Genomic DNA, 27563 nt, shown 5'->3' with positions numbered 1-27563 from the left:
GACCTCGCATAAGGTTTATGTTATAACGTATGTGTAAAACACCGTCTCGTCCTGCTGTGGGGAGGAAGAGGAGGGAGGGCCGGGGGGCCGGGGGGGAGCAGGCGCTTTATGTCCGTGCCATTTTAAACTGATAATGATCCGCTCGTGAGAGATGCAGGGTTTGGCTCGTTCGCGGCACCCGGCTGATGCGGTGCCGGCCCGGGTCAGCGACAGGCGGGGTGGGGTGGAGGAGGAGGAGGAGGAGGAGGGGGGGGAGGGAAGGTGGACCTGTGACAGGCGTGTGGCCCCCGCTGGAATGAACCAGGTCCTAATATTCCGAGAGCTTTTGCCGTGTCTGTCCTCACCCCTCACTCTGCTTCTGAGGGGCCCCGGCTTCGGGCCCCCTTCTATCTCCACATCTCCCCATTTTCTTAACGCTTTAATTACACTTCAGCATATTGCTTTAGGGCCATATGGAAGGCAGATATTGAGAGCAGATAAGATGTATAAACTTCTGTCAACACCGCAGCATATTAGGCAGAGCTGGAAGCGTATTATCTCTACTCTACCCTTCCAATTAGCGCCCTATATCAAAATACATTAAGACAAGGCTGTCGAGCGGCGGCGGCGGGAGAAAACATTTTCTGAGGGGGCCGGGGTTCCTTTTTTTATTTAAATTGTATTACTTCCCTCCCGTTTGTTTTCTTTGCCACAAAATGAAAAGTCATTTCCACCACCGGACCCAATCCAAACACAGATGAAGTAGCCATTTAAACTCAATGGCCTGAGAACTCCCCGTGCTCCGCCGCTCCACGCTGGCCTGCAGCTTTAAGACTTACACTTCAGTAACAAAACACTGCTTTAAAAAGATTCAACAAGAGAAAGCGTCGCCTCCTATAAGCGTCAGGCTCAGCGAGGACTCGCCTGGGCCGCCCGCCGTGTCACATGTGACCTATCAAAGCAAAGAATTTCAAACATAGTGTCATTATTGGAACATTATCAATGAAAGATTGGATTGTGAAAGCACACACACCGGGGCAATCGCACTTTTTACAGCAGTAATGGCTCCATTATTTTAATAGAAAAACGTCAAGCAACAACAAACGATGTCCCAAACCACAGTGAGGCCCATACCTCTGATCTGATATACACAGAATCAACATGGCCTCACACTCAGCTCACCTCCCAGTGACGCCCCGTTCATCTGAAAGCTGCCCGCCATAACCACAAAGCTCTCTGGGAAAAAACTACTGTCTGTCTGTCCTCGCTCCACATAATGCATGTTCTGGAGCCGTTCTGATGCGAGTAAATTCAGTAAAGTAAGACAGTAAAAGGCCGTGCTGACTGGGATGGGCTGAGAAACATAACGGATGGGAGAGAGAGAGAGAGAGAGAGAGAGAGAGAGAGAGGGAGAGGGAGAGGGAGAGAGAGAGAGAGAGAGGCGAGGCAGTAAAGAGAGGTCACTTTGAGAAGCTGGATACAGGCACGTGCCAAAAAGTGTCTCTGGATCTCTGTCTCTCTAATCCCCTCTATGATCCACCAACACTGGGGCCAATCATTCCAGGCCCGGCCGCAACCCGTGATCGCCGGGCCCTAATCTGGGTCCTCGGCCCGTCCGCGGTCCGCCTCAGACGGCACCGGCCTTCTGCCAGCAGAGGAGTGGCAGGCTTAGGGCTTCTCCAGAGAGACAGCTAGAGGTTGTCTCTACATGGATGGGCACTTCGCGGCTCGGCAGGGGTGGGAGGAAGGGGCAACGTAGCAGCTGCTCAGGGCATATGGGCAGAATTCATTAAGTCTGGCTAAATAAGCCAATTGTGGAGGTTGTAGAAAGTGTGTTTGCCTGTCTGACAGAGACACAAACAGACATCACTCGCCGCATTTGAAGTGCTGAGCTCAAATATTCTGCCACACGCAAAAACATTCCCAGCACAAACATCCTGCTTGATGGGTTTGTTCAGAGGCATTACAGTTAATGAAGTTGATTCAAGGGGGCTACCGAATGGGGAAAGAAATGTGGATCTGTTTGTAATGGGCAGTGATTGAGCTGTTAGATGCATAGATTGAGTGTCCTTGAGGACTTTGCTGTGCATCTCCAAATGTCATGAGACAACTCTGAGCCGCAGGAATGAAGCCAATCACAATCTGTAAATGTTACACCTGTTTCCCTTACAGACCTGCTCTGACTTTGGAGGCCTGCATTTATATTCACACACATGAACCAAAGGCAACACTGAATGCTGATACACACGACGGGCACGCGGTAAAAGCAGAGGATACAAGGGATTTCATAAATTCAAATCAGGCCTGAGTGTGTCAGAGCACACACACATCCACATTCTGGACTGGAGCCGTCTCGTCTCTGTAGGCCTGAGACGCTCGTGCTGTATTCAGTGCTGTCATACGTTTCTGTTCTTTCACTCTAAAGAACACGCAACTCACACCCGCCGCCGTCTCGCTCTACACCTACCATCCAGTAAAAAGCTCTAATGTATGCTAATCCCCCAGTGTCAATATGGAACTGTGTTCAATGCATTAGAGATAATAGTGAAGCAGGGCCCGCTCCTATCGAAGAGCTGCAAGATAAAGTCAATGGCACAGTCAATAACAATAAGGTTGTAGGCTTTAATGAGGAATGTTAATTTGAACACAATCAACTGGATTTCAGCTTAGGTGATTATCAACCTTGGACTTGTATGAGGATGTTGATAATGCTGGTACAGGGGGGACGGGGGGGGACAGGGGGGACGGGGGGGGGAGGTGGTGGGGAGTTTTATCAGTGACAGGTGATGGGGGGGGGGGGTCACCGTGCCTTTTAGCTGTTTATAAGTTTGTTTGAAGTATAAAAGAAAAGATGGCGGCACTATGCAGGAGCAGCAAACCCACACAGGCAGGAGGACCGCCCACACACACACTGACACGTAACAAAGGGTTTATTTAGAAAAGACAAGATATATGTGCATGTTACAAAGCAAAGGTTCCCAATAACAAAGTGTAATTACAGTTAATATAACCAAAGTCACTGGCCCGTGTGTGAGCAGTAAATATTCACCCGTTCCCCCCGGAGCCACTCAGGTCCCAGTCCACTCTCCCTCACGTTACAGACAACGCAGCCGCATCCTCACTCTCTCCTTGATCCCATTCCGTCAGCAGCTCCGAGGACACCTCTGTAAACAGATGATCCCAGTCCCAGCCCACGTCTTCCTGGAGACGGAACAGGGGAGAGAGGGAGGGAGAGAGAGAGAGAGAGAGAGAGGACACAAGAATTAGAGGGGCAGAGGGAGAAACACCAAGAAGGAGTAGAAGGGGAACAGAGGGAGCAAAGAGCAAACGAGGGAAGGAGAGCAGAGGGTGTTAATGTACACATCATAAATCTTGATTACCTGGGAGACAGAGCGGCGACCTCCCCCAGCGCTCTAGAAACAGCTGGACCGCTCCTCTCTGGGAGCTCACAAGCTATATTTACTAAAAAAACTCACTCACCTCCCTCACCTCCTGCTCGGGTGCCAAAACCTTGGTGAGGAGCTTCAAGTCAATCTCGCCGTCCTGAAGGAAGAGAGCAGGAGAATCCACTTAGCTTTGCACAAACACAGGTCTCTAACTGAAGCATCCTGAGCTAAATGGACCACCTTGACTGGAGGAAAGGGAGGAAAAGCCAGAGAGGTATAAAAATATAAGACCTTGACTTACCAAAGTCTGGAAGGCAGAGTAGTACTTCAGGTCGTTGTCCAGATCTCTGTAGGTCATTACCCGGTTCACCTGAATGCTGAAAGAGTCAGAAAGGAGGAATAGTTGATCGGGCCTTTTATTTCAACAGCTGCATTCTACAGAAACACAGCTGAGGAGAGGCTGCAAGAAGTTCCAAGACTTCACCAAAGACCACAGAGAGCGCGCAGCGGTTGCCAAGTGGTAAACGCCTCAAATTGAAACCCAGCTGCTTATCTGTGGGTCGGAATTAAGTGGGGGGGCTCTCAAAGTGGCCCGGCCTAGCAATGCATGCCAGTCCTACTTACTGCACATTACACGCTACATTGCTCCCACAATGAGTTCAATGTGGATATTATCTGGCACAGAGAGCGAGCCCCAGCCTAATAACCTCCACCGCTGTCATAGCCCTGCTACATAGCCCACACATGTCTGTGTGTCTCCCACTGCCCTGTAAATCAAAGGGCCCAGTTAGTGAGGACCCCTGGAACAGAGCTGCATAAATCACACCAAACTGTTATTTCTGTGGAACAAAGGATTCTCTGCAACAGGACCAGCGGAGGTCAGGTGACCTCAGAGTCCTCAGTGAGGTGAGCTCACGTCTGTAACCACCTGAGACCAACCGGCTCTGTGGGAGGAGGAAACTATGAGTGATAAAAGGTTGGTTTTTATTTCATTCACTACCTTGGTGGCGCTGCTACTTGCATGGTGAGATCTTCTTCCTGGACTTCATCGAGGTCGGGAATCACTGGAATATCTGTGGGGCAGAGACTGAAACATCAGACTGTGGACAGGACAGAACAAATCTGATCTATCATCAACTCACATTTTCTTTATGAAAAATGCATTCAATCTCTGGCGGACAGCTGCTAAAAGGTGTGTGTTTGTGTGACAGTGTGTGTGTGTGTGTGTGTGTGTGTGTGTGTGTGTGTGTGTGTGTGTGTGGCACTTCCTCCCTCCCTCCCTCTCTCCAGCTACATCCTCATAAGAGCTGCCCTGTCACAATAGCCATGCGGCCATGAATATTCAGCAGGCGAGGCGGCAGCTCTTCCCGCTGTGAGTGGGGTGCTGGCCAGGGGCTCCCCAGAAAGCACCCCCTGCTACCTTAGCATTTGGGCCCTGTCAGCGCCGCCCACCCCCAGGACCCGCGGTGGCCGGTAGGCCGACCTCCGTGTCCACTCTGCCACTCCGACCGGGGCGGCATCCAGCCATGTGCAAGAGTATTTGCTCGCGGGCCCATCTGTGTGGGGTCGGAAGTCACAGTGCGGCCTGGCAGGGGCTGCGGTGCCAGGAGCCGCCAGCCCGCTGCTCAAACAGTGGGAACCCACTTTAATTGGCAAAACGCAACAGGACAGAGGAAAAGGCTCCGCTCCCAAGAAGGACGGGGCGAAGTTTCACAGCATTTTTCAGATGGGAAATTATTTGTTTGATTAGGAAAAGAAGAAGGGATAAAGAGATCAGAGAGGGAGAAGCTTAGGAGTGACTGATGAACAAAGAGAAAGGGACTGGATGAAAAGAGTGGAAAGTACCTGACTACGTACCGATGCTTATTATTATAATGTCACTGTGTAGCTGAGGAAGAATGCAGAGCAGGAAAAATGAGTTTAAAATAACTGGGCTCCCTTTAAAAATATGCCAATGATATATTTATACACACGCATGGCAGCTGAACACAACCTAGGTGGGATCCTGGTGTGTTCACTCTGGGTGGGCCGTAAAGAAATGCAACTGCACATCCTTATTTGCTCTGCAGCGGAGTGTTAACAGTGAGAGAGGGGGTAGGGGGGGCATGAGGAGGAGAGGAAAGAGAGAGAGAGAGAGAGCTGGACTGCATAGAGGGTTGTCAGTAATCTCTAACCACAGTGCTGCAGCCTGAGGGTAAAGTCAATAGAGGAGCTAAATAGAGGTGAAGAGATGGAAGTCTGCATCTGATGTGAGGAAATATCTTGGCATCTGTGTCACCATGCCTTCAAAATAAACCCCAAAATAAACTGGACTAGAAGAAACATGGATCAGCGGCGGCCTGCAAAGTCTTACTGCTCCGTAAGAGTTAAACATCGCTGAGACAAAAGGGGAAATCATTCTTATTCTGGACGTGTTTGTTATATTGGTTGAAGGATTGTGAACACACGCCAGTCAAAGCGTCAACTTTCCCTCTCAGAGCAAAATCTCCTCTTCTGTTGATGAACTTTCTCTTTTTTTAATGAAACCAAATTAAAAATGCCACGCTCGTTTAGCCGCTGACAAGATTCATCTGTGTTTCTGATATCCAAATAAATGCGGGCGCGCGTATTTCATATTCATGAGGCCCCGGTGACACTTTGTCCTCTCATTTACAAAGCACAGTGTTCAGCACAATCCGTCCCCCCCGGACCCCCAATCAAATTTAATGGTCTTAGTGCAATGACATCAAAAAGCCTTGCCGTCCAGCTCTTTGCAAATAAGCTTCCTGGGTTGTCTTTGTCGTACACACACACACACACACACACACACACACACACACACACACACACACACACACACACACACACACACAAGCACACACACAAGCACACACACAAGCACACACACAAGCACACACACAAGCACACGCACACACTCCTGCCTCATTTCAGGCTAGTAATGCTCCATCAACACATTGTATTGAGTTTACATTCTGGGAGTTCAAAGTGAAGCCGGCGCATGTTCTCTATATGCAAAGCCTATTATTAAGTGTGAAAGGGAACAACATCTTTAAGTCCAGCCTATTACAGGAGGTCAAGGAGGAGCGGGGCAAACAAGGCCCTGTTATTTTATCCGCAGCAACAACAAAAAAAAGAAAAAAAGGGGGGGGGCAACTCCATCAGGAGGCGCCGTCTCTCATCATCACCGCCGACATTACCCACTACACTGACTTCCATCCTTTGCCAGGACATCTATCAAGGTGGCTTTGTCTGACAGCGAGCGGGGCCGTGCATATCCTTATCACACCGCCGCCCGCGTCCAGCTTCCTCGCTGGAGCGTGTAAATATCAAAAGGGGATAATTTGCTGTGAATGTAGACATACTCCCGGCAGGCAGGCAGGCAGGCAGGCGAGAAGCAGGCAGGCGAGAGGCAGTCAGCGACTTTGGGGAGAACCCGGGGGTCTCTCTCTCCACACGGCTGGGGCTCCTATAATCTACGTTGGGGGTCCGGTGAAATGATTACTCGGGCATAGGAAGCATTTGAAAGAAGAAAAAAAAAAGGGCGCTTATGGGAGGATATTCAACAGATCGGGGTGCTAAGAGCAAGCGAGTGAGACGTGGAGCAGATGAGAGCGTGGTTGTGATAGCGGTGCTATTTTAGGTGAGCGGCAGGAGGCTGCGGGGGCAGATGATGGGGGGAGATGGGGGCGAGGGGACCTGGGCCAGCCTCCCCTCTCTCTCTCTCTCTCTCTCTCTCTCTCTCTCTCTCTCTCTGCTCGTAGCCAGTGGACATAAGGGATAAGGGCAGGACATAATCAAGATGGCAGGGGCTATCTCACTAACCCTCAGCACTGTAATTTCCACTGCCCCTGCCTGCGGCTCTGTATTAAGAGGTCTCCCTGCACACAGTAATCTTTACAGTGGCATTAAGTGCAAGAGAACCAAACCACTGGGCTCTTCGTTCAACCGGCCATTTCAGCCGCTCAATACAATAAATGTGCGTGTAAATGTGTATGTGCTGTATGCGGCTCATATATACTGCAATTCAGATCTGCAATTTGATCCTGTTTACCATGACAGTTTTCATATATCTATACTTAAATGAGAGGTAAGGTATTAAATTACATCTCTGTTTATCTAGAAATTTCGAGTATTAGAATTAAATATACAGAATTACATTACATTTATAGGAAAAGGCCTCTTTCTTAAACCCTACTTATTCCTATTTTTGTGAATTTAATTTTCAATAATATTATTCCTGTTGTCTTCAACAAAACTTGAAAAAATGTAATGCAAAATTATGGGAAAATATTGGGACATTTCATCTAAATAGTGGAAGTTTATAGGGCATTACAAAGGCTCTTCTGAATTTCCTCCACTCACTGGCTCTGTGTGTGTGTGTGTGTGTGTGTGTGTGTGTGTGTGTGTGTCTAATCTTCCTATTTGTCTTATTATTATTATTCACTTGTCACTTTCACACGAGGTCAAAGGCAGAGATGGAAAACGTGAATGCAAACTTAAACCCAGACAAACGTCGGGATCGTCACAGTGAAAAGCTCTGATGTGACTTCCTGCTTATCTGCTGTGTACGTGCGGAGGCTGAATGTGCTGTGGAGGCTCTGAGGGCTCCACTCTGCCCGTGAGGACAGACTCAGAGTCGGGGGACTGCCAGGGTGCTCTCACCTCCTTCATCATCAGATCCCTGAGGAGTTCGTGGTTGAAGTCGGCGGCTGTAGAAACAGGAAGTGTGGGAGTATGAATTATTGAACGCTTTCGATATGCAACCCAAAACGGTGAGGTCATCACAGGGTAGCAAGCGTGGCCGCCTCCCGGGCCGCTCTGGCTTTGATGATGCCACTGTATTTCTGTCTGGACACGTGCTCTGTTTGCTACATTCTGACTGGGGGGCTTCACAATGGCAACCTGCGACGCTGCGGTGCAGTCTGAGGGACCAACCTGGCAACCCCCAGATAAGATCTCCTCTTAGTATTACTACAACACTGCAGTCTGACAGAAACACTTCCTTCTCTGGAGAGCAGCGGCTTTAGTTTCACACACTGGCCACCGACTCTAGCTGTGATGGTGAGTTAAACACACACGCCTCCGTCCTCTACCTGCCTCTCCTCCTCCTCCTCCTCCTCCTGCTGCTGTCTATTCTGCCCACAGATTGATGTGAGGGAGGATGTGCAAAAGGCAAGGATAACGGGAAAACTTGGCTCCTCACGGCAATAAAAGTGATGACAACTCAGTCACACCGTTTGTTTTTTAATCATGTTAAGTGATTGTTCTTGGAAGGCGAGGATTAGTCGTGACCAAGGGCAATCTGAGCGCATGGCACCTTCTTCACTCTACTGCAGAAGGAACCAACATTTACATTTCACCCATTTGTACCCCTGCGCCCCAAAAAATAACTGAATTCAATCAACAACTGGAAGAATCCAATGAAATATGGATGAGGCGGTTGTGTCAACTTACTCTTCCAAATCCTCAGCTCCTCCAGCTCTTCTTGAGGATCTGTACACAAGCAGAGGAGAAGAAGCGTCAGGAGGAACGGAGCGCTCACACGTACATATTTAACATAAACACACAGTCCTTACGGGCTTCCTGACACATTCATCCTTTGCGTTTGTACATCATGATAGTAATCCTGTAGTATCAGACCCAGCAGGCTCTGCAGCTCTCCCGTTTTCTCTCTGCGTTCTCTTCTTCATCGCCCACTGAATCATGCAGCTATTTTCAGATTTCTCTCCATTTACCTCAGCTCAGCGTGAACGGCGCATGCCAGACTCACAATCGCTGTTTTTGACTCATCCCTACCTCGACACTGAGTATTTTTAAGCACACATATTTAGCTCAGGTAGCAGCCACATATCAAGGGAACATGGGGAACTGTTATGTTATTACAGCCTTAAGAAGCTCTGTGATGCCAGGACTCACATAGAAATCAAAGGATAACAAGTTTTGACCACCAGCCTTTAAGGTACGTCAACCTAATACTTGTTTCAATGTAACAGTCTTTATTTTCACCCAGTGCATTGTTTTGCCACCTCTCCTGGTTGAGTAGTGCCCCCTACTGGTCACAAAGGCAACAGACTCAGCAGTACAACAGTGTTTTCCCTTGCTGTTATTCTCTTTCTTTCACACTGCAAAAAACAAGAGGTGAGCTACGTCTTTACTGCAATTAATTAATGTGGATTCTCAAAAACAAACGTGACGCATTACAATACATCTCTTCAGGTTTGGGCTTTGAAATCACTGCACACAGACTGTATGTCAGTAGGCAGAACCTTGGCGAGGCAAAACCCTGCGTGTACGAGGATTTCCACCTCACAATGCCTGCATGCAAACTCTATACTTTTATTTAATCCCTATAAAAGAGAAATTGCTCCGATACAAACTGGAGCTTTAGCAAATAAATTAAACCTGAGTGTGGAGCAAAATAGAGACCTCAATCTTCCATCAAGCTGAAATGACTCCCTAAAATTGACCTTTTTTACTTTATTCTCTATGTCTGTTTGCAAAAGTGGCAGCAACAAAACATCAAAAATAACGTTTACAAAAAGAATCATTCAGCCCAATGTGTGTTTGTGCTATAGGTGGTCCAATAACTCTCTTGTCGTGTTGGATAGTAAACCAATCAGGTAAATTAACCTTTAGGAAACAAATCCCTGATCAATAACCTTTCCTCCTGCTTCTCCAGCCCGGCCCCTTGCAGCCTGAGCCTGGACCGGCAGCTCTGAGGGAGCAGGCAGGGCAGAGAGGAGCTGAGGGAGCCTACCTGCCTGCCCTTGGACTGTGTCCTGTCTGCGGGGGCGGGGATGGCGACACTTAAGACACATTACAGGCCTCTTGATTAAGACTCATGTAAGGCAAAGCGATAGACATGGTAAAACTGTCTGGAAAAAGTTGTTAGGGATAAAATATATTGTGACAACCCGGTTTCAAAGGTTCATCAATAAACTGACAGATCATTTAGTGTCAATTAGGAGTGATAGATCGACAAATCCTGGGATTTCTGCGCTGGGATTAGTGGGAGGAGGGCGGCGGTGATTGAGCATGAGGGGTGACATTGAAGGGAAAAGTCCTTGCCGGTTCCAGGGGGGACCATTACTTACTTTGTTTCAGAGAGGATCAATGCGTGCGCAAAACCCTTTTACACCTCCTGTATTTCAATCTGGCTGAGACGGAGAATCAAGTGGGGTTACACGAGAAGCAACACGCTGACCTTCTGCGAGGGGAAAGGAAAATCTATTGAGTTTGCTGTTCCCCCTGCTTGCACTAACAGTGCAGAACACCATGCAAATAAGTCCAATTACCTCAGCCGGCTCACTTGAGTGCAAAACTTCATGAATCTCCATGCTCTCACCTCCGCTGAGACCGGCGAGAGAAGCACGCAAGTGTGTGGAAACAGTGACAGGAACGGCACTTACACAGTCCAATGAAACATGCGGTTCACATTTTAAGTGCTAATGTTAGAAACAAGCTCTTGGCAAACACATTCCATCTGTTCCAAATATTTCATGAAGTCCACATGTTGTGCTCCCTGTGTAAGGAGCAGACAGCGGTGGTGAGGGCTGATTAAGTGGCTTGAACCCCTGTGATGAAGTGTCTAGCTGACTAACAGTGCCCTCCTGTGGCTGATGCATTAACCATGTCAATTACAGCCTCGCTCGCAGATGAAGACGAATGGAGAGTTGCCCGCTCAGTTCCAGCTCTCGCTAACCTTGTTGGTTCACAGCCTGAGCGCCAAATATGCACTGATAAATAAGCTCATTCAACGGCATGAGAGTTCATTAATAACACATAAGCCACGACCGCAGCACGCAGTCCGGGCCGTCAGTGTCTGAGAACCAGCCAGGAGCCGGGGGAGATGGAGGGGATGGGGGGGGGGATGTAGAACGTACTTGGCTGAACCAGTTCCAGAGCTGTCTTCTGCCCAGCCTCCCTGCCTCCGGGCTGGTTTAGGAGGGGGGCCCTGGAAGAAAAGAGGACCTTAATAGCAAACAGTTTCATTATTGCACACAGGATACGTGCCTTAGATACCTAAGTACATCAACTGTGAGTCAGATTCAACTCAGAGACGTGAAGGACAGAGACAATTGGGCTTTTGCAAACGGCTGTAAGTGTTTAAAGTGAGATTCTGCCAGTAGGGGACACTCTTGTCTGTAATACCTCAGATTAAAGAAGCAGATCCAGCTGCGTTTAAGGCAATGAAGTGTATTTTAGCCTTTATTTTCAGCCTTGTTTTGTATTGAAGCAGTGCTGTAAGCTCCTGTGAGGAGAGCCTGGTATGTAGAGCACAGGGTCACCTACATGCCAGCCCATTACTGTAGTGTATATTATGGTTTTCATAGCTGTCCGTTTGCAGCAGCAGCAGAACATATGGAGCTAAGTGTGGGAATTGCCAGGGGCCGTAAGTCTGACACCAAAATAGAATCACAGGAAAAATGACCCTCTCAGTCTCATTCTTTGATTCTGAAAATAGTCGATTGAGTTTGGAATGTGATCCTGAGAGCGGGACCCTGAGACCGGCACTTGAATGAATGAATTCCTCAGAGCACAGGAGGGTGGGCACTAGACAAATGAATGACTAAAAAGAAAAAAAAGAAAGAAAGAGGCACAACATTTCTCATTACTAAATTGGGTCTGTGGAGGACAAAGTGCTTGTGAAGAATTTCTTTCGTTTATGATGAAAGAGGAAATAATCTTTCATGGCCGGTTCCTTCACCAAACCCATTTATAAATCTGAATGTCACCATTAAGCAGGGCAGGAGGAGGGGGAGCTGCGCTGCGCTCGCACTGGATATTACCATTAATCGTGAGAGCTGAGGCTGGAAAGGTTCACTTAACTTTGCCTGATTAGTGACGGAGAGATTTACATTCATGACAACCGGGGAATTTTGATATTAAACCCTGATATTTCAAATTTCTTACAAGGATTTATTAGGATTAAAAAAATACATTTGGCATCTTGTTCAACAACAATAAGTAACAAACAAAGCAAGGTCAGATTCCAAGAGCGAGACGGCGACTGTCCTGAGAAACAAAACAAATGCCTCCAATTCTCCATGACCAAATATGAACCTTGCAGTCGTAGTAAAATAGTTATGACGGTTAAGGCAATTAGCGTGGCTGTCGTCTTTTCTAATTCAGGATTCTCTGGTGGGTCTCAAGGGCAAGAAACTTTCGGTGGTCAAACCCTATGAGCCCATAAAAGCAATCGAGTCTTTGTTTAAAAGGATGTGAGGAATGTGACCAATCAGTTGGGTATTTTAGGCAGAAGAGGCCGGGGGTTGATAAACGGGGACTGCAAATAAACCCACCCAGATGCACGACACGCTGGAAAAATGTATTGCATGTGCACAGCAGGTCAGAGAGGGCGCGAGAATACTGGTTCATACATTAGGGAAGTTGGCCTAATTTGGGAAGATTAGCCTACAGCGAGAGCATTTCTGGCATTTTTTGCTTTGCGAATGTTGGCTGGGTTACAGTTTTGCCAATCTAGGAGACGCGGCCGATTCCATAAATGCCAATAGGATTATTTATGACTTATTTTCCGTCATATATTTGTGCTATATTTAGCCTGAAGTTATCGCCATCTGGGCCAACATGTTTGCAGAGGCACAGATCACTGAACAAACTACAACAAGAGTTCAAGTGATTTATGAGGTAGAAAATAAGGATTTGTGAGAAATGATTAGCTTCATAGTGACAATATGGAACCAGCATAGGACAATGTTGCATGTATGTGAGTGCCGAGGACAAACTTTAGCATATTTCAGAGCAATACAAGTAGATTAGAAGCAAAACAGAAGACAATAAATATGCTTTAATGAATCAAACAAACTGATGTAGGAAAATGGCAACTTGAACTTATCCGCATAATTAAACACGCCATTATAACTTTATACCATCAATCCAAACTAACTATTGTGTAATCTATTGTGTCCTCTGACAGTGATATGTGATACTTTTCAAGGCTTTATGTCTCCAAAAAGTCAGTGCACTTATTGTTTCATCCTTAAAGATACAAGATCGTCTTCAGTGATGCAAACATGACATGGATATGACCTCATCGGCTGTGTGTGAAATGTGTGTGTGAAATCTGACAAAGGCCATTCATTGACTTAGCTATGTGTGTGTATGTGTGAGCTTCTCTACTGATCTTTGAGATGACAATCTAGTACTGCCAGTACTTTTATACCAGTGTATCTAAATCCAATACTACTATAAATGGTATAAAGTTACAGCAAGAAATTTGAAAAAGAAAGCCATGCAGAGTCACCACTTATAAAGTCACCACATGCTACCTACCATGTCATCGTCCTTGGATTAATGCGTGAGACAAATCAGAATTCATCATGATATACAGTAAAACTGTTTGTGAGATCAAATACCAACATGCAGCCTCTCTGTCATGAAGAGGATCTCATACCTCTCCAGTCGATGAGGAAGACTTCCTCACATAACGAGTGTCCTCAAGTGACGACTGCTCTGCTGTCAGGCGAGCCCTTCGTCCTGTTTTTGCAACCTGGGTGGGAGAAGAGACGACGACATCAGTGACATCAAGTACTACACAGCAACACACACATGCCACTATCTTAATGCCCCTTAAAATATGTCTGTAAGAGTATAAGAAAATGATCTTTCAACAGATTGACGTGTTTTGTAGACCACCTTAATGAATAATGCAACTATAAAAAGGTACACGAGAGATACTGTACACTTTGATATCTCTATTTCAGCAGCAGGAGGATTTCCACAACGTGAAATATATTTATCATTGTCTGCTGAAAGCTACTTGGAGTCCAGATATGTAAACATCTAGAATAGAAAGCCTCAAACTTAGATACCCAAAGCACTAATTAAAGGAAAGTAGCGTTTTAAGTCTTTTTCATTCTCAGCTCTGCGTCTGCGTCAGCGTCAGCATTTCATTTAAGGAAAAAGTTTGAAATAGCTGATTATAACCTGTGGACGCTATATGTCACTTAGTTGTTGTTGTTTCATAAATATCCAGGTTAGCATGATGGAGAACTTCGCCAAAGGAAGCAGGATGTATGCACATATATGAACATTCACAGACAAACATCCCTGACATTTTTAAACTAAAGTTACAAACCATAACAGCGCGTCTGTGCGTCTTTGTTGAGGCAATAACAACCTAATTCACCGGATTACAGTTAGCGTTAGCCTAGCAGCTAGGTAGCATCAATCCACGAACACCGTCGCTCCAGTGACGTCAGGCGAACATAAAACAGCGTTAACCGCGCGGGAAACGTCTCGCCTGCTTTCTTACGTCATTTTTAGACATTGAAATACATTACTCACATGTTTCGAAACTCCAGTATCTCCGAGTTGGATGTTGTCGTCCATTTAGCCCCTCCGTGCTACCACTTGGCCGGAAGTGTTCACGGATAGCTACAACGTCGCCAAGCAACGCTCTCCATGGAAACGCCAATCAGGAGGACGGGCCACTAATAGACAACGAGTCCAGTCAGTGAAGCCTCAGACGAACACATGGATAAAGTTGTGTTGAATGTTTCAAATAAAGTATTAGGAACGCTGTATTTCAGTGAGATATGACGGATTAAAATAGTTTTGATCAGTTATTGTAATGATTATTTTGTAATGATGTTTTTATTTGTTGATACCGCTCACTATGGGGCTTTGTTTACATTCTTCAAGTCAATAAAGAGAGTTGCTTTATTTCTTAACCTGATTCAATTTAACATCATTCTAAACTCTCCGCCCTGCTTTCTTTCCCCCCATTACAGACACACTTGCCTACTCAACTCTCTCTCTCACAGACACATACACACACACACACACACTTGGTTCTCTGTTCTGATGCCCCCAAGAATCCATTCCATCATAAGTCCAAAACAAACCCCTATAAGGCCTTATAAGGGTTCTTCCACATTTCACAAAACAGTTTCCTGTATAGTGTGTGTCTCTGCCTTTTGGCCTTTTAACTCTACTATCAAATCTAGTATCATATGTTCTTGTAAGTAAGTTTGTATCGTATCATTTGTAGATTTCCATTAGGCGTAGTAATGTTTGTTAGATATAAGCACATTATTAGAGAGCAAAAATTAGAGGGGTTTGTTTCCCACGAAAGCAAATGACATCATAGGAAAGACTTCCAAACATGAAACTAGCTGAAATCATCCATATCACCGCCATATTTATATTCTAAAAAGCATGTGATGCTGGGGTCAAAGGAAGCAAAGTCTATACAGGGACAAGAGTAACAGCTCGTGTTACTCGTAATGACCGCTAGATGTCGTCGCTGTGCATGTTGTATGTCAGTGAAGAGAAGCTGAACAGTAGCAGATAGTTGAGGATCACAGAAGCTGTCTGGGCTCCACTGCACCCCAAACATCCTTTTTTGTTTCTTTTGTCCTTACATCTGCATTTGATTTGACTCTGTAATCTATCTTGGATGTTCTCACTATATGGCGACCTTCACAGGGTAGGTCTTAAGGACTTGGCTCTATAGGTACAGTATCATGTGGATCCTCACCGGAGGGAAGTTCATGAAGTAGTATATAGTTCATCTTTAGTGTAATTCAATCATATACAATTGTTTGCTCAGATACGTCAGCGTCTCGTCCTGTGGAAAAAGCAAAATGAATGTCTTCACAGTGACGTTTAAGCAAATATAATAACATTTTCCCCCAAAACTGCTCCCTTTTACAAAATGAACCAATAAACGTCAGTAGTTAAGAATTCGCGGTTTGTCTTAAGTCTTAATACAAGCACGTATAATTGTGAATACAGAGTAGGATAGAGCTCATTGTCCGAGAATAAACTATAATTTACAGCCCCTCCCTCGCCAACGTCACAGTGTGTGAGTATAAAGCGAGAGTGAGCGGGGAGAGCGGCTGGTGAGTGTTGGAGGCTGTTGGGCTGCAGGGAGACGCGGGGAGACGCACTGACACGCAGCAGACGCACAAGTGGATGGAAAGAGCCTCATGCGATGGAGAAACTCACACACGGTGCAAAGAGCGCAAACTGAGGAGGAAAGGAAGGAAGGAAGCGAGAGATGATTGTGTGTGGCGAGAGGGCATGAATATTAGAATAAGGAGCTTTAATGAAGAGTTGAGACTGTTTTTCAGAAATGGCTCGGATTTGCTCTAACGCAAACGCGCATTTTGCAAAGATGACATAGCACTTGAGAAAATGGGATTCCTCGGAGAACAGAACTCACTCACGACCTGAATCTAAAGAGTTAAGGGATTCTATTCAAATCGGAATTTAGTTTCTTTATTTGTTTTTACTTGACAAGCCTCACAGGGTGAAATATGAATCTGGGCAAAGCACTTCTGTTGTTCCTCCTGTCAAACTGTGTGACAATGACTTTCTCGCTATCCACTTGCACCACTGTGGATATCGACCACATAAAGAAAAAGAGAGTGGAAGCGGTCCGGGGACAGATTCTGAGTAAACTCCGGATGACCAGTCCGCCTCAAACAACAGGTCCGAGTCAAGTCCCGTATCAGGTTTTGGCCCTTTATAACAGCACCAAGGAGCTCATAGAGGAGCTGGGCAGAGACAGGCAACAGAGCTGTGGACAGGATAACACGGACACTGAGTACTATGCCAAAGAGATTTACAAGTTCAACATGATCAATGGCAACAATGACAACAGTAAGTTATTTGTTTGTTTTTATTGAAGTGTACCATCTCACCTAATTCATCACCAAACCTACTATATGTTCTGCATTATCCATATAAAGTTGACAAATGATCTAACCCAACTGTCCTACTAATGTTAAGAGACAATTGTTGCTGAACAGACGCAGTATGGACGAGCAAGGCGCCATCTGAGTTTACCCATTAAAATCGATTATTCCAAATGTTGCTTAGATGGCAACGCCTGGCACAGCACGCGCCAAAAAGCCTTTTATTCGCGTGCGTTGCGTCACAAAGCGTAAACAACACGGTAAACAAACAGCGGACCGGAGCTAAAGACTTTCCCCGCCGGCGTCCGGGCTCGTTTTACGCACAGACGCGCCCGCCTGCATGTGAGCGGCGGCGCGGCGCGGCGCGTAACGGAGAGGAGGACAAAGTAAACAGTCTAATTGGAACGAGCGCCATTCCTCATACATACCTCACACCAAAGCCATGGGAACTCCAGCCTCGGCCTGACACATTCCTAAGCGAGGAAACTTCTCAGGCAGTTAAGTCTCGTATTTATTGCCAACTCCAATACCTCATTTCTATTTTCTGGCCGTGAGTTCCCCAATATTTTTCGACTCTCCGTCTTATATTTCCCCGCTCTTCCTTTCTAGTAGCGCGGAGCTGCGTTCCGGTCTATTTGCCTTGCTCATCCATATTGGCATTTCCTGTATAAACTGTGCTGCACTGGTGATTCTGGAAATCAGAAACAGAAGCTCACTCAACACTTCTCTCCACGGTTCTCCAGAGAAAGTGAACTCTTAAGTGCTGGACTTGGACGCGTGCCTGCTCGGTCGCATGTGGTGTTATATAGCGTTTTTCTGAAATCAACAGGTGTTTATGCTGCGCCGTGACACTGAGCAGAGCCTCCGCTGGCGCCGGTGAGAGCTTTGAATCAAATCCGTTTCACAGGTCCCACAAAGTGCTTCTGACACTCCAAATACACAGCTCGGGGGTTGATCCGCTGGTCAGAGGTAGCGAGAGCTCCCAAAACAAACACAGGTCTAAGGAGTGGGATCAGTGATGGCCAGGTGCCCGGGACACATCACTGCTGCCACGGCCTCAGACTGCAGCCGTCAACGGTGATGATACAAGACGGGGACTTGATTTACTATTGGCCCCAAAATAGCTCATCTGAGGAGGATATTGGCCTAATTATGACAGAATTATCACGTCTCTCCCCTATGGTGACTTTCCATTATGTAACCCCACAGGCAGCACGGGCATGTTTTACTATGGAGCAACATAATGTCTGTCACCCTGATGATTTTGCAGTGTAGTTCATTTTGCAGCGGGACATAATGGGTTTTACATTCACTGTTTTTGGAATTGTGGGAGTATTTTGGAATCCAGTCAGGTTTTCTCTCTCAGTTCACAGCATGAGGGAAAAATATGAAACCCAAGCTTTTCTCTAATACTTTATAGTTTCGCTGGAGCTTCGTTTTTCACTCAGCACCGTTTTTAACTAGAATCAGGGTGTGTGTGATTGGGTAATGTATAGCTGAGGAGAGGAGACGGAGGCCTAGACGTGTGCATTCTGCTGCATTCTAGCATTAATATTCATAAACCAGATGCTGTTGAGGAAATGAGATAACGACTCTCGCTTTGTGCGTCCACATACTCTCTATTTACAGACATGACGGCGTGACCTTTGGCGCCATATTCTAAGAATCCGCTGACCCCCTTTGCGTCTAGTGAAGCGCGAAAGCCATTGCGGTGAAACGTTGAGGCAATCAGTGACTCAGTGTTGGACCCGGCGAAGAAGCGTGGGCCACCGCTGAGACCAGCAGCCGCTCTGATATATGGGAGCGTAGAAAGATGATGTCATCTGAGCAAACAGAGACAGAGGTCTTTGGCCTATTCAAAATAAAGCCCCCCTCCTCTAACTCCTCTAACTCCCATGTCTTTAACCGTTTAGCTTCTTCATCCTTAGTGTAGTGGAGCTGTTGTGTTTTTTCTTCATCACATTATCACATCTGCTGCAGCGCTCTGGTCCGTTCCAATGTCCACATCCAATCAAACACTTCAAACGTTAAGGACCTTGGCCTTTATTTATAGATGGAAAGTTTGCGTTACTCTAAGCAGCCATCGCAGTCGACCTGTCTGAGGTCATTTCTCAGGTCACGGGCCAGTAAAAGCAAAAGAAAAACCTTTAATTGCAACATTTCAAAGCAAATCTGTCAATTCGAAGGGGTCGGATCCCGAAAAGTTAAAAGATAAAGTGCTGATGTGCCTTAAGCCTTTGAGGTTCAGATGCCTCGGCAGCTGGACAGCACCTGCTACCTCGTGCTTCCTACTTCCTTTGTTTACCTCCACGTAGCTCTGGAGAGAGTGACATCATGGACAAGCCTCCGGACAAAAGGGGAAAGAGAGGTGATTCCTTTTTTTAACTCAGGGAGGCTTTTGGTCATGTCACCTGTAAGAGGAAAGGTTAGGAGAGGAGGGGAGAGGAGACAGGATGAAGTCATTCCTCCAGCTTTACTTCACCATGAAATCCCTCATTTTTAAAGCCCGTGTCCATTCCAATTAATAGAGCAGTAATATAAAAACGAGATCAATTTGTGATCCAAGCTATAAAAAGAGGCTATAAATACGCTTTTTGTGAGGTTGTTAATGCAATAAAACTCTCATCTGTAATTATAATCTGATGAAAGCGCAGACTTTCCTTTAACTAACGCTGCAGGTTTAAATGTTTTACTTTCATAATATTTACAATAGACTAAAGTATTACTCATAACTCTCAAATAGCGATACGGGAGGAATAAGTGCCTCAGTGCTCAGGTCAAGCTCATGTCAGCATCCTGACTCTGTAAAAATGATTGGGTCAGGAAATTAGTGTATGTATTTCATCTTAATTATGCAAACGATCCCCTCCACTCACCAACATGGAACAAATTACCTTTCAGACCCTTGGCAAAAATAAGCCATAATGCAAAATCCACCTAAAACCATTGCAATGGGAAAATGAGGTCATCCAAAAGGAAACCAAAGACTTGATTAGAATTTCAAATCTCCCCTCAAAGTGGGGCTTTCCACCTTCGGTGAGGGAAGAAGAGGGGGAGCAGGAACAATAAGTGAGGGGGGGCGGGAGGAGGAAGAGGCTACTGAGGTTTCCTCCTCGTGGATGTGTGGAAACAGTGGACAGATATCTGGCCGGGGATGAATGCCGGAACGCTCACCTATAAATAGGGAAACGTGGTGGAAACAAGAGATAATGGCTGGGAGGACAGTGAAATAGGATTACGGTTCAAACAAAGTACAGATTCTTGGAGATGTGTGAGTTCCAGGGAAGCAAACTGAACTTTGGCCCGGAGCAGCTGAAGGTGCGATCGGGCCTCAGGTGCAGTGCCTCTGTTCACCAGCATCCAACTGAGGGGCCGGTAATAAAGCTTCAACTTAGGGTCATAAATTAGCCACGGCTTGGCTGTAAATGAGTGTTTCCACTTGGCTCATAAAAAGTTGAAATGTGCTTGTTTTGCTCGACGCTGCATGTGCTCAGCCTGTTAGAATAATAAACTCTTCTGTGGTATTATGATTCAGTGGGCAACAGGAAGCTCCTCGGATGGAATCATACTGTGGTCGTCTCTTAACGCTGCTTCTGCTGCGGTTAATGTGAGATACCATCTCTGTCACACACACACCTGCACACACTCTGTTGAAGGGTTAAGGTTGTGCATGTGGCGTGTTTCTCAGCGGAGACACTGTCTGTCCCCTTTGGACACGCGGCGGCTCAGGTATTGTTCTGTTTGCCATGTGATCCCACATGTTCCCAGCTAAGCCTGCTTCAGTTCCAGGGAGTCGTTGGCTCCTCTCCGAGCCTTTGGGAGCACCTGTTGAGCCGCTGAGCCGGTGGGAGGAGCTCTCTGCCGTCCCGCTGCAGCCTGTTCCTCCACCACATGGGACATTTGGTTTTCATTTCATGACTTCAACTTGTTGCTAACTTGGCCCGAGTAAAGCACAAGCAGATGGTTCGTGTTAACGTCTCACTTTAGCCTAGAATGGACCAGAAATAGTTAAAAAGAAATAAAGCTTTGTATTTGTGTGTAATACATCTTAGCTCAGAGTGGCAGATCCTCCATCTTAAGCATATCAATAATCACAAGGCCAACATGTCCATCCTTGATTGGAGAATAACATGTAAACAATGAGGTAACAGATGAAGAAGGGATCTGATCAAAGAAACCATGAGGGTCCAAGTCTGATCAAACAAACAGATAGAAGAGGAAAGTTTGACTGACGCTGCTCTGTCTTCTCTTCCATGTTCCCTGCAGATGACCTCCCCTACTGCCCCAAAGGCATCACATCCAAGGTGTTCCGCTTCAACGTCTCCACCATGGAGAAGAACTCCACCAACTTGTTCCGGGCCGAGTTTAGAGCCCTGCGGACCCCCAACCCGAGCGCCAAGAGAAACGAGCAGCGGATCGAACTCTACCAGGTGTGTATGAACTGTGAACTTGACTGTTAATTTCCATGGTTAGCAGAACACAGGGGGGTGGGGAGGAGGGGGGTGTAAAGTGCTCCAGCTCTCTCCAAAGGTCTCTCTGTAAGGTCAACAAGAAAGATAAAAACATTTATATTACACCGTCCCAAATCCCTCTCCCCTCTTTCCAAGCGCTGATCATTCTTCCATCTGCTTACGGACGGATGGATTCTACATTAGAGCAAATTTAAAGGCTCGCACAGAAACCCTAGATTACCATTTGGCCGTTTCTTCTCTGGGAGCTGTCAATCCAAAAGCAGTTGTCCATTCTTGTAATATCAAGCACGACGTTCTACATTCAACAAGAGGTTTATAGACGTCTACCTGCATTTGTGTGTTTATGAGGGTTCTTCTGTGCTGCGTGTGTGTGTGTATGTGTGTGTGCAAAGAGTGCATCTGTTGGATGTCAGTGTGTGTGGGGTGAATAGGATGGATTTTTGCTCAGTTTCCTCATTAATCTCCCATGAGAGACGAGGAGTAATGATCGGGTTCCAACATTTCCTGCCAGGGAGACAAGCGTCTCCGGACTGCATACGGCCTCAGAGGCAGGCGCTGGCCAGCCCCGAACACAGACTGTCAGGCTCTCAGATTGTTTCCAGGGGCCGAGCGGGAGATAGAGGCAGGGTCACCCGCCAGGGGAGTAAGCGGAGCCGCTCGCCCCCACACTTCAAGGCGGGGAGCTGATTGGCAGGGGGCTGGCGCTGGCAGCCCTCGGCCCCCTTGTTCCCACAGGAAGACAGATTAGATGCTGATAATGTTCAGGAACCCAGTTATCCCAGCACTACGGTGGGGCTAAGTGCTCCGACCCACCTCACACACTTTTCTATCTGCAGATAAACACCTTTGTTCGGCTAAATGCCACATGCTGGGGGAAGATAGGAATGTCTGAATCACGCTGTTGCAGTCTTGCCGGGTTCGAATTATCGCTCAAGGACACCGACGCCGACAGAAATACCTGCAGACGAAGCCCAAAGTGTTGCGACTGCGGCTGGAGTTGAGAGTTTGAAGTGATGATGTGAAGGACAGCCAGGTTCTCATTGGCAGAGGGGTAACACACAGGCATTAACTTGCAAAATGGGGATATCAACACGGGGAGTCACTTTTTCCATGAAGAGAAGACATTTGGCCCGGGGCATTCTGGAGAGTCTGGCTCAGACAACTCTGGTTCACTCTATCTGTGTGTGTGTGAGAAGAAGTGTGTGTGTGTGTGTGAGGAGAAGTGTGTGTGCACGAGAGAGTTTATGCAGCTGGGTCACATTTTCATTTCTCCTTGCAGATCCTCCAGAAAGATGACCCCAAAGCCAAACAGCGCTACATCGGGGGCAAGAACGTCCTGACTAAGGGAACGCCTGAGTGGGTGTCCTTCGACGTCACAGAGACCGTGCGGGAGTGGCTCATGTACCGACGTGAGTGTGACGCCCAGATGCTTTCCCAACACGACCCAGCCTTGCAATATGGCGTTTCCTTACCTTGTCCCCCTGCCTGTCTTTGTCCTCAGAGACCAACCTGGGCCTGGAGATCAGCGTGCACTGTCCCTGCCATACCTTCAGGCCCAACGGCGACATCATTGAGAATGCCAACGAGGTGCTGGAGGTCAAGTTCAAAGGTGAGGCCGTGGGAAAAATGAAGCATTCAGATGGTTCCATGTTCTATCATGGGGACAGACGCAGTAAAGGAGAAAAGAGGATTAGATTAGGAGGTAAATCAACATTATTAGTTTTTATAGTCGCAAATTCTTCTTTGATGATGCTGTTTGTTTCTTGTTCAAAAGTTCAACTCTAATTTAATTTGTCCCAATTTAAAAAGTTAATCTCTCCCATCGTGCAATTGTTATCTCTGCATTTCCTCTGAAGATGTCTGGGACTTTATTTGTTGTGGTGTTTCCGTCTCTGCGGTCGGACTGCGGTCACTCGCTCTGTCTGCATTCGGTCAGATTCTGTTTCCGTTACGCCGAACAGATATTCAGCCAGTTTGCGTTCCTGAATTCAGCTGGATTTTGTGTTGGAATCCTCCATTGTTGCACATCGGTATCTGAAGGATTTGGTTTGTTCTGGTTGGTGGTATTGAAGCCGTGCTTGTTTCATATTGGTTAGTAGCAGTAAGTCCACAGAGCTGGGCTGCAGCTCTTCAACCTTTGATTAGCGCTGGACATTCTGCATGCATTGGCTGCGCTTCACTCATAACGTCTCTCCTTATTATGGGCCTGAGAAACCGGACCCTCTTAAGTCCGTCCAGTCATCAACATGTGCCTCGAGCGGTGATCCTCATTTGAGACCTTATTTTATTGAGATGATTGCTTCGCTCTCGAAAGACGAAGAGAGACGCAGAGCATGATGGGAATACAATTGATCTGGTATCTCGCTTAGTTTCAGGGCCTCCGGGTCCTCGGTCCTGGGAACGCTCCCGAATGGCTTGGCCACAAGGAATGTGCTGCCACGGCGCTCAGACGCTTGGCCCCGAATTAAAGAGGGGCGTACGTATCCACCAGCGGCATCTCCCCTGTGATCTCCGCTGCTTTAGCTATCAGGGGCAGATTGGATGAGCAGACGTGAGTCCAGGGGGAGAACAGAGTGTGGGGGAGGAGGGGGAAGTCAGGGGGCCGGTGTAGAAGAAGAAGAAGCCAAGCATGGAGACCGTCCCTTTTTTACTGTAGATTTAAGGTCGGGCACATTTACAAGAGTGCATCTGTTCCTTTTGCTCTGAATCCTCTGAGCGTTCTCTCTTTAACCGTCTTCTCCTCTGCAGGTATGGAGGCTGAATACGACGAGCAGAGCCGCCTGGACCTGAGCCGTCTGAAGAAGCAGAAGGAGCAGCTCTACCCCCACCTCATCCTCATGATGCTCCCTCCCCACAGGCTCGACACCCAGACCACCTCACGCAGGCGCAAGCGGGCACATGACACCAATTACTGCTTCAAGTAAGACACCATGACCCCAGAAGTCACTGCTGACCCTATTGTTCATTGATTCCACCGTGCAAACGCCAAATAGATGCTCGTAGACGAAGATGTCAGCTAGAATAAAGATTACAACGAATAATGGCTGTTATGATCGTCCTCCAGGGATGCGGCTCTATATTGTCATACGGTTCTCCAGCCAAAGCAGCTTCAGATGGAAATATCACCTGTCATGTTGTATTAAGATGGCAGACGAGAGAGCATTGGCATAGAAACACAGAACGAGCCTTGTTAATCACCCAGACGAGCTCCACAGCGGTATCAACAACCCCGTACAAGTCAGGATTTGTCTGGGCGCTCGCGAACGTTACCTCCTCTGACACGCTGTCTCCTCAACTCTGGAGTTCCTCTGTCAGCCTGACAGGCAGCACCGAGACACCTGGGCCGACTCCAAGAGGGAAAATAAGGGCACACCTAGGAGTGGAATTTCAGAGCTCTTCTCCTCTCAGGCTGCGAGGAGGAAAATGTATACAATCTTTACAATAGCGTGAGTGTAATCGCCTCTTCACCTTCTTCTGTCCCCTGCTAGCAATTACGAGGAGAACTGCTGCGTGCGCCCGCTGTACATTAACTTCCGTCAGGACCTGGGCTGGAGGTGGATCCACAGGCCTGAAGGGTACTACGCCAACTTCTGCTCCGGTCCCTGTCCTTACCTGCGCAGCGCCGACACCACCCACAGCTCGGTGAGGCGCAGAATGAGTGATAAATGTGTTTAGAATCAGGGAAATGTACGCCCACTTACTGATCCTTGTCTTCTTTTGCCGTCTTCTTCTAAAGCTGCTCAGCCTTTACACCGCCTTGAACCCGGAGGCGTCGGCCTCGCCCTGCTGTGTCCCTCAGGACTTGGAGCCCCTCACCATCCTCTACTATGTGGGCCGCACCCCCAAAGTGGAGCAGCTCTCCAACATGGTCGTCAAGTCCTGCAAGTGCAGCTAAATTGGCTCCAGGGCCCAAAAGCGAGAGATTTGGGATCTGATGGCACCCGGCACTACTCAGGAGTGGGTATGGGGGGGTCGGGGGTCAGGGATGGTATGTCCTCCAACAATACCCCCCCCCACCCATCTTCTTCAAGTCTCCCTCTCTCAAAAACAAGCCTCTGCTCACAACCACCAAGACTTCTCCAACACCACTTCACTAACAGCGCTCTCAAACGCACCAGACCTCGCGTTGACCTCTGACCTTCAGCAGTGGCCCATTGACGTTACATGTTTTTCCTTTTTTTTTTGTTGTTGTGTTTGTTCCCTATTCCAGTATTTTGAACAGCTTGTACCTCAGTGCCAGGTGACAGTGGCATCCAAAAGCACGGAGCAGGAACAGAAGTTTGACCACAGCGTTCTCCGGGACACAAAAATCGAGAATGCAGACTGGAGCAGCATGACGGGAATAACGTCAAGAGGGGGTGAAACTAAAATGATCCTGCGGCCAATCAAGCAAACAGTCACCCCGACACACGGGACACATTGGGACACATTGGGACTGTCCCAGCTGGAAGCCGCCGCTCCCTACACTGTCTTATTTAGGATGAAATGCTGTTGAATTAAAAAAAGGATCTTAGGAAAAAAAGAAAACATGCTGGAAACCAAACTTTACTCCAAATAATATCTCTATGGTTGTGTTTACCTCTGACGGTGACTCCAGGGATTTGTTTTCTTCCACAGTGAAACCTTTCTGTTGTATGAGACGACCAATGTCACAAAGTGAACTCTTAATTTGATCACATACTGTAAATGTTTCTCTTATTACTTACGGAAACCTTTTTTTTTTAATTAAACGAATGAACAGTCCTGGGTAGAGTCGTTCTATTTTCATCATTTGGTCGGAGTTTCTCTGTTTACGATAAGGGCTTTGGAGTCGTTTTGATGTTAAAGGGTCAAAGGTTAAAAAGACAGAAATCAGACTGGGACATTTTCCGACACACGTTTTAAATATTTCTACAAGGTGTAAGGTTGAACAGTGATTGCTACAAACAGCTTTAAATCAAAACATTACATCACTGTGCATGTGTACTGTAAACAATCAGAGACAGAAGTGCAACAATATTGTAAACAAAGTAACATCCTGGTGTGTTTGGGCTCTACAACATGCAGAGGATGTCACACAGTAGTAAACACACATCATCAACTTTCATTTTAATACATTACAAACAACCCTGACACCGTTCATCTGTGTGTCAAGTGAAAACTACAATCTGTGCAAAAATCACACTGGAGGTGATGAAGATGGTCTGATATGAGAGAGACATGCAGACATCAGACTTCAAGTGTTTCTGCCAACATCACAGGAGAAGAGAGACGTTTGATGTCACTCACACACCCCGAGTGGATCAACCATCACATCTGTTTAGGCTTTGAGCTACACAAACGTCCAAGAATGCCCAAAAGTTTCTATTTGGTTCAATACTGTCAATAAATACTAAGGCAATAATTTATCGTTAAGTTAAAAATATTCATTTTGGTCCATGGAGAGAAAGAGAAGAACATGTGGAGTTGAACAGCAGGAGTGAGCCGATCGGATCCTTGATAGAAACACAACAATCTGTCAAAACAAAGATGTTACATCATCCTCGAGATGAAGAGGGCAGCAACCAATCATAATTAGGCTGCGATCATCAGAGTTTCCTTTTACATTAAGCCAACAAGCAAAGGATACAAAACCTTAATAATCACACAGTGTCTGATCTGGCAACGTTATGGCTTTGAAGGAGGAATGAGTGTGTGTGTGTGTGTGCGTGTTGTGCCAGAAACCACATCTGTGTGTGCATCGTTCGTGGCAGAGAGATGAGCGTTCGCTGGATGGGATATTTATCAATTAGCAGGAACTCGTGAACCTCACCTTTCTGACATTTGGCTGACTTTTGTTTTGTGATGATGAAGCTACATCCTCATCCTCATGTCTGAATACTGCCAGAATCAAAGGCTGCATCCTGCTGGTCTGATGCCAGCCAGGCCTGAAGAGCCATGAACCATCTGCTGAAGGAAATCTGTCAGTTCAATCTTTGTGTGGCATCAGTAGCATGAAGGGAATGAGGGAGGGCCACTGTTGGGATACGAACTGAACTGGGTAAAGCCACGCGGGCCGAGGCGGGGGAGGGTGGGGGGAGGGG

At 46.9% G+C, this 27563-nt stretch overlaps 2 protein-coding genes across 2 annotated transcripts; one reads left to right on the top strand and one right to left on the bottom strand.

The window, feature by feature from the left end:
- Positions 1 to 2603: 2603 nt before the first annotated feature.
- Positions 2604 to 17527, bottom strand: ift43 (intraflagellar transport 43 homolog (Chlamydomonas)). Its single transcript, XM_076161580.1, has 10 exons — positions 17458 to 17527; positions 14673 to 14818; positions 13780 to 13875; positions 11249 to 11319; positions 8820 to 8858; positions 8028 to 8074; positions 4366 to 4438; positions 3667 to 3742; positions 3460 to 3522; positions 2604 to 3180 (listed from the first exon to the last, which is right to left on the bottom strand). Exons 2-10 carry the CDS (start codon positions 14715 to 14717, stop codon positions 3070 to 3072), a joined length of 621 nt encoding a protein of 206 aa, XP_076017695.1. The 5' UTR covers positions 14718 to 14818; positions 17458 to 17527; the 3' UTR covers positions 2604 to 3069.
- On the top strand, positions 16237 to 26647 carry tgfb3 (transforming growth factor, beta 3). Its single transcript, XM_076161579.1, has 7 exons — positions 16237 to 16994; positions 21296 to 21459; positions 22781 to 22910; positions 23003 to 23110; positions 24250 to 24421; positions 24990 to 25143; positions 25238 to 26647. Exons 1-7 carry the CDS (start codon positions 16649 to 16651, stop codon positions 25394 to 25396), a joined length of 1233 nt encoding a protein of 410 aa, XP_076017694.1. The 5' UTR covers positions 16237 to 16648; the 3' UTR covers positions 25397 to 26647.
- The last annotated feature ends 916 nt before the right edge of the window (positions 26648 to 27563 follow it).

The sequence above is a fragment of the Genypterus blacodes genome, unplaced genomic scaffold (assembly GCF_046128005.1).
Source record: "Genypterus blacodes isolate CSIRO-AG114 ecotype Tasmania unplaced genomic scaffold, CSIRO-AGI_Gbla_v1 ptg000112l_1, whole genome shotgun sequence".
Taxonomy (NCBI): Eukaryota; Metazoa; Chordata; class Actinopteri; order Ophidiiformes; family Ophidiidae; genus Genypterus; species Genypterus blacodes.
The sequence above is the reverse complement of the archived record's forward strand: the minus strand, read 5'-3'. Positions and strand labels throughout refer to the sequence as shown.

Bases quoted from the DNA above. Each gene is read 5' to 3' on its own strand.
- tgfb3 (XM_076161579.1), top strand. From the start codon at position 16,649: ATGAATCTGGGCAAAGCACTTCTGTTGTTCCTCCTGTCAAACTGTGTG. The intron at 21,460-22,780 runs GTGTGTATGAAC...TTCTCCTTGCAG, and splicing joins AGCGGATCGAACTCTACCAG to ATCCTCCAGAAAGATGACCC. The intron at 25,144-25,237 runs GTGAGGCGCAGA...CTTCTTCTAAAG, and splicing joins CCGACACCACCCACAGCTCG to CTGCTCAGCCTTTACACCGC.
- ift43 (XM_076161580.1), bottom strand. From the start codon at position 14,717: ATGGACGACAACATCCAACTCGGAGATACTGGAGTTTCGAAACAT. The intron at 4,439-8,027 runs GTGAGAGCACCC...TCTGCCCCACAG, and splicing joins GGGATCTGATGATGAAGGAG to ATATTCCAGTGATTCCCGAC. The intron at 3,523-3,666 runs GTAAGTCAAGGT...CTCTTCCTTCAG, and splicing joins ACTCTGCCTTCCAGACTTTG to GACGGCGAGATTGACTTGAA.